This window comes from Lasiosphaeria miniovina (genome assembly GCF_030549165.1).
Source record: "Lasiosphaeria miniovina strain SMH2392-1A chromosome Unknown B0T26scaffold_3, whole genome shotgun sequence".
Classification (NCBI taxonomy): domain Eukaryota; kingdom Fungi; phylum Ascomycota; class Sordariomycetes; order Sordariales; family Lasiosphaeriaceae; genus Lasiosphaeria; species Lasiosphaeria miniovina.
Window position 1 is genome coordinate 2,168,515 of NW_026848222.1, and position 6,000 is coordinate 2,174,514.

The window sequence follows — 6,000 nt, forward strand, 5'->3', positions numbered from 1 at the left end:
GGCGATCTATTGCTGCTTCGTGGTAGACGCGAAACAAGCGCTTGGGTGAAAAGGGTGAGGCCGAAGTGAGCACCCGACAACCACTTTCCACCGCCATCATGTTTTCCCTTCCTCTTTGCTGACTCTATGGCTAATATAAGCGCTTCTACAACAGCCAGTCCCAGATCTACCCTGATCCGCAGAGACAGGGACATATAGAGAAAGTGTCGAGTTGAGCAGTGTGTTATATTGTGCGAGGTAGTTAGGGGTATCATTTTGCAACTCCCGAATCCAAAGAAAATTCGATTGGCAAGATAGGCAAGCAAATGCATATACAACAACGGACAATCCAACATTCCGCGCCCATACGCCTCCAGTGACTGTGGGTGGTTAAATTGAGTGATATAGGTAGCCCGCGGTTGTCGCTATGTGAATCATGGCATGACCGCTTCAGCCAGCGCCATTCCCACCTCCGCCACCGCCCCCGCCGCCGAGCCCACCGTTGCCTTGCTGCCCGCCATTGCCTTGCTGCCCGCCAAAGAAAAACCCGTCAAAGAGATCGAACTGCTGCCCGCCATCGCTAAAGTCGTGATGCAGGCCCTCCCAGCCAAGGCCGAAGCCAAAGTCGATGCCGCCGGCGTCAGCCATGGCGAGGTCGCCGTCGAGGCCTGCGGATCCCGCGCTGCCGAGGCCTTGTAGAAAGTCCATGCCCTGCAGGTCGTCGAAGCTCACCGCGCCTGCGACGGGATCAAACAGCGACTGTTGCGGCTGCTGCGGAAAGGCGCCGCCACTGGTGCTGCTCGGGCCCCCGACTACCAGGGGCGGGGGCATGCCGGCGACGCTCAGCGGAGAGCCCACCTGGCCGCCCATCGCGGGAGGGGTGGGGTGTTGCATCAGAGTCGGCGAATGCATGAGGGATGGGTCTATAGATGCCGCAACAGCGGCGGCAGCGGCAGCATCGGGAGTGAGTGGCATGTCTGAGGAGCTCGCGTTGCTTCTTGGCGGGGCGGGCAAGTTGCGCATTAGGGAGAAGCCGTCACCGGCGGCCTGCTCGGTCTTGATGGGCTGGCGAAAGTGTGAGCTCTGAAAGGCCGACAGCTGAGACGCCGACGAGGCGCTGTTGGAGTACGTGTCAGAGCCAAGGTCCGAAAACTGTGGGCCCTGGGTCGAGATGTGCTCAATGGACCGCCGGGGGTGCCGGCGGGGCTGCTGGTGGTGGCTCCTGGCACCAGACAGAGACGGGGCACTGCTATCGCCGCCGCCAACTCCGCCGCCGCCCCTCGCACCCCAGTCCAGGCGCTGGTCAATGCTGCTCCTGGAGCTGGACCGCTCGCCAACGCCGCCGTGCTGCTTCTGCCGCTGACCGAACCCGCCCGCCGCATTGACCATCTTCAGTGTCGCCTTGACTGTCCGATCAAAGGCGTCCCGACATGCTTCGGCCGGCGGGCACTTGTCCATCAGATCCGTGAATACCGACGTTGCGGCGAGGATGGTGAAATCCACTTCATCCATACTCTAAGAAATAATTCACCTGTCAGCCGACGCCAAAGGGGAGAAGAAAAAAAGAAAAGACTGGCCACAAAAGAATGGGAAAAGGGCAGCCTCACCAGCCGGCTCCTAACTATGGGGGAATGCCATATCGCATACAGATAGGCTATTCCCGCCACAAACAGGTGGTGCGTGGTCAGGTATGTATAGTTGACCAAGCCCACCAGGTGAAGCTGACGGTAGATGCGCAGAATCTTCTGTCCGGCCTCGGCTACCTTGAGATAGACGCGGTCCTCATCCTCGCGCAGCTCTGCGCTGAACATTGTGGGGCTGTTGACCTCCTTTGCCGTATCGTACTCGCCCTCGAACACGGTCGGCACGCTCAGGCTCTGCCGGTAGAGCATGATGACGGCCTGCCAGTAGTTGAGGTCCAGGAACTCGGTCGAAAAGGCCACGCCCGTGTCCTGCTTGCTCGGCGCCGAGTTCTTCCAGTCCCAGAGTCTCCTGTCGATGTCGACCCGCCACGCCCGGAACGATTCGAACCTCGACAGGAATGGCGACGGCAACTCGGTGTGCATGTGTGGATTCCCCTGGTTGACCCCGCTAGCCCGGACAATTTCGGCTTGTTGGTACTGCAATACCTGGAGGATCTCGGACTGGAGTAGTCTCAGGCGGAAGTAGTGGTGGGCGACCAGCTTATATGTCGGTTTGAGCTGCTCTGTACTCTCGAAGCCGTTTTGTGTTATGTACCGGTCCTCGAGCAGCGACGGAAACTCTGTCGTTATGACCTGATCCGAGATCCCAAAGGGGCGCCCGACGCAGATGCTGACAAGCCGGTCGAACGAGTAGGTGCACCACCACAGCCGCCGTCTCAGGTCGCGCACGTACTGCCGCCTACCGCGTTCCCGCACGTTGGTCTCGCTCTGCTGCTGCTGTGCCGTCGCATCCCCGAGACCCGAGTCGATGTCCTTTCCATCCTCGTAATGTAGCCCTAAATCAACCGCTAACCTGACCGCGACGCCAATAATATACCTGGTAAAAGCGGTTAGAAGACCACACAAGGCCTAACCGCCGTATTATGCTTGCTGTCTGTGGCTCTTGGCCATGGGACGCACAGATAGTGGACGGGAGAACTCACCATAATCCAGGAGGAACGGGTCTCAACAGGGCAAAATTGGCCAGAAGCAGTACAGCCTGCAGCTCCTCCAAGCCGCCGCCACTGCCAAGGCAGGCCTCAAGATGCACGATGGCGCTCGCGTGATACTCCTCGGGCTGGGCTTGCCGCGACCCGGGGGGCGCGTCGGGGGTTTGCGTAGTTGGCGTGTTGGACTTTGCCGAGTCGGCGAGGATGATGCCTGCCCCTATGGCAAACACCATGTTCAGCATGTACAGCTCTCGCGGCCCTCGCTGGCGGCCCTCGTCGGCATAGGCCTGGTCGAACATCTCCATGAACGCGCCTCTATGCAGCACGGGGATCTGGGGGTTGGCGTGTTCAAAGTAGAGAGTGAGCAGCCTGCGGCCGAGCGTCTTGTCGGGAAAGGGCGCCGGATGGATAGTGGGCTTGGTGTGCAAGCCAAAGAAGGAATCGCGCATCGAAGTCCCGGCGCCGGCACCGGCGGGGCCACTGTTGCCGGCTATGGGCTTGTACGGCCGTATCCCCGCCTTGTCCGACATGGACTTCTGGTCCGACACAGATGACTGAACGGCAGCAAAGACGACGCGCGCAAAGGACACGCCGGCCGTGGCGCCGAGATGCCGGTGGTTTGCGACGCCGGGCACGCCGCCCGCGATGCCACCACCGGCCTTAGACACCAGCCTCTGTAATCGACCTGTAGTTGTGCTATCGTCCCCATTGAGCTCTGCCTTGGCGCCGGCGGCAGGGTCCCTGGAGTCGCCATACGACGACGAGGCCCCGTCGGTGGGGGAGCGGGCGGCGCTTGAGCCGTTGCCCGTCTTAGACGAGTACTCGAGGTTTTCTGCGGGCGGGAAAGCCACGCCCTTGGATATCAGGAGGGATTCGAGCTGCTCTACCCTCTTCTCGAGATAAAAGATGTAGCTGCGCGGGATCTCCTTTTTGGTGATTGGGTCGTATCCGACGCAGTTGACATTGGCCTTCTCGCAGCTTGCACAGCTCGGCAGCTTCTGGTCGCATCGGTTTTTGCGCAGGCGGCAGCGGTTGCAGGCGCTGACATTGCGGAAGCTGCTACTCTGGCCAATCTTGCCGCCGAGGCCGAGGCCATGGGCGGCTCCCCCATCGTGAGCGTGCTCGCTGGTCGGCGACGTTGCGCCTGCCGACGGTAGTGACGTTGGCGAGTCCTTGTCGGGAGACGACGGGCGCGGGCGCTTGGAGGGGTGCACGTCGGGGGAGCGGGGGGAATTTGTTGGCGCTGCCATGCTTTCAGCCCGAGACATTGGCTCTCCCTCGCCGCGGTCGGTCGGCCGGCCGGATCGGATCGGCACGGCGAGTCGGCGCACGGTGTGGGTGGATATGCAATAACAATTCCTTTGTTCTGGCTCTAGTTCTGGTTCTAGTTCTAGTTCTGCGCAGTCCCCGGGTGGACCAAGATTCGGCGCGGATCGCTCGACCCTGGTGGGCTTTCCGGACTCGGGCAGGGGGGCGGGCTTATTTGATCCTCGAACTTCAGCTCCTGACTACGCTACCTTGTCCCGGGCGCAATCCGTCGGCCCCATGCCTTCCTTCAAACCTCGGCCCAGAGATGACTTGGTGGCGCGCGGGCTTGGTGGGAGTGTAATAAGGTAGGTGCCGCGCTGTACGGGGACGGGACGGTATCTGGGTCGTGTGTCCGTACGGAGTATTCGTTTCACACAGCGCCTCGAAGCGTGCGGGGCCCTCAATGGTTTGACTGCGTTGCTTGTCTTGCAAACCCAGACACGCAAATTGCCGTGGTCCTGTGGAGATATAGCTCATATGTCGTCGAGAGAGTGGGCGGAGCGGAGGGGCAATGTGTCTGTCCGTTCGTTTCGAGCAAAATAATGGGGTTGGGTGGGTTCCTAGATTGCGATTGAGGTTGACGTCGTCGGTTGATAGCTACCTTGGCTACCGTATCTCAAACAAGCAACGGCGCAAGCGGTTTGCTCGGAGGCTGGCACTAGTAGAGCATACCCAGCAACAACGCGCACGGCACCGCACGGGACGCAAGTCAAGTCAGAGAATAACGAGCAAACAAACAAACAAATAAATTTGGTATGCTGGAGGGGCCGGTGGCAGGGCAGGTTGGTGTTCACGCGAGAAAGGCTGCCTGCAGGGGGGAAGCCTAGAATAAGACTAACATGAACGAGACTTTTTGCGTGAATATTTTCCCGGTTTCAACAACCCATCCACCCTGTCCTGTAGGTAACCCCAATGGATGCGCTTTTTTGTCTGAACAGGACATGCCCGCAGTACATTATATACATGTGCATTACCGAACTGCGAACTGGGAAAGGGCAACCAACTCCACAGCAAGCAACCTAGGTAACCTACGGGAGGACATAGACGTGCCTTCCTAGGTTACATTTACTCCTGAGCACTACAACTACGTGTTGCCATTCCGCCCTTGCGCATCTATTTGTACGTACGTTACGGAATACTACCAAGAAGATTCAACAAAAGAGGCCCAAGCCAAGGACTAAAAACGAGGCCAGAAAGATTACCGATAACGCTGGCCGGCAACTTGGAGGAGTGAAGTGAAATGGGGCGCTGATAAGAAGTTTCAAGCCAGCGAATCACTGGCCGCAGGTCTAGCTGTTCGAATCGAGTAAAAGGAGGCCCACAATTGGAAACCAAACCCCACACATCCTTTTTTCTTCTTTTTTTTTTATTTTTTTCATTCGCATTTCGCACTTCGGCTCCTTTTTTGCCAAGCTTTCCCCAACTTGTCAAGTAGCCAACTTCAAAGCCTCTTTTAACTAGAAGAGCCCACACCCCCCTCGCTCCCCTCCCCTTCCTTATCCCAATTTGTTCATCCAGCCTTGTGAGAGTTAAGATAGGTTAAGTGAAACCAAGTTCAATGGGCAGGCAGGAACAGGAGGTGTGCGCCACCGAGCTGGAAAAGACTGAGGTCCCTGTTTTGAGGATTTAATTCCGCTAATTCCGCCAACTCCGAAAGCTGTCAGGTCTTGACGGCCCAGCTTCACCTTGCTTCGCCTATTTATCCTTATTTAGACGTGGCGATCAATGGGGCAAACTGCCTATCTCAGCCGAACCTCCAGGGCTAGGAGAGGGAAAGGAGAGAAAGAGAGAAACTGTAAAAAAAATTGGGACAAGACTCGGAGCAAAACCCCAGAAAAATCATCATCCCTTGCGTTATATACCTCTAAATTGTTGCGGGCCAAGTTAGTTCCCAGGACTGAGGAACTCCCGCTATCGAAATCCACCGACGACGTTTCGAGGAATACAAATATTAAAAATAATAACAAAAACAATAACGCCCTCCTAGAGATCATGAATAGAAAAAAGGTTTCCAATAACACCACCCTTGCCGCGTAGCCCGCCGCCTTTCTGATACCTCTTGGGGATGCACATCGAGAACT

At 57.6% G+C, this 6,000-nt stretch overlaps 1 protein-coding gene across 1 annotated transcript; it reads right to left on the bottom strand.

Annotated features, from left to right (window-relative positions):
• Positions 1-462: 462 nt before the first annotated feature.
• Positions 463-3,858, bottom strand: B0T26DRAFT_608333 (fungal-specific transcription factor domain-containing protein; the record flags this gene model as incomplete). Its single annotated transcript, XM_060435856.1, has 4 exons — positions 463-837; positions 919-1,494; positions 1,587-2,499; positions 2,606-3,858. Coding segments are annotated over 4 exons (3,117 nt in total), but the record flags the coding sequence as incomplete, so codon positions are not given.
• Between the last annotated feature and the right edge of the window lie 2,142 nt (positions 3,859-6,000).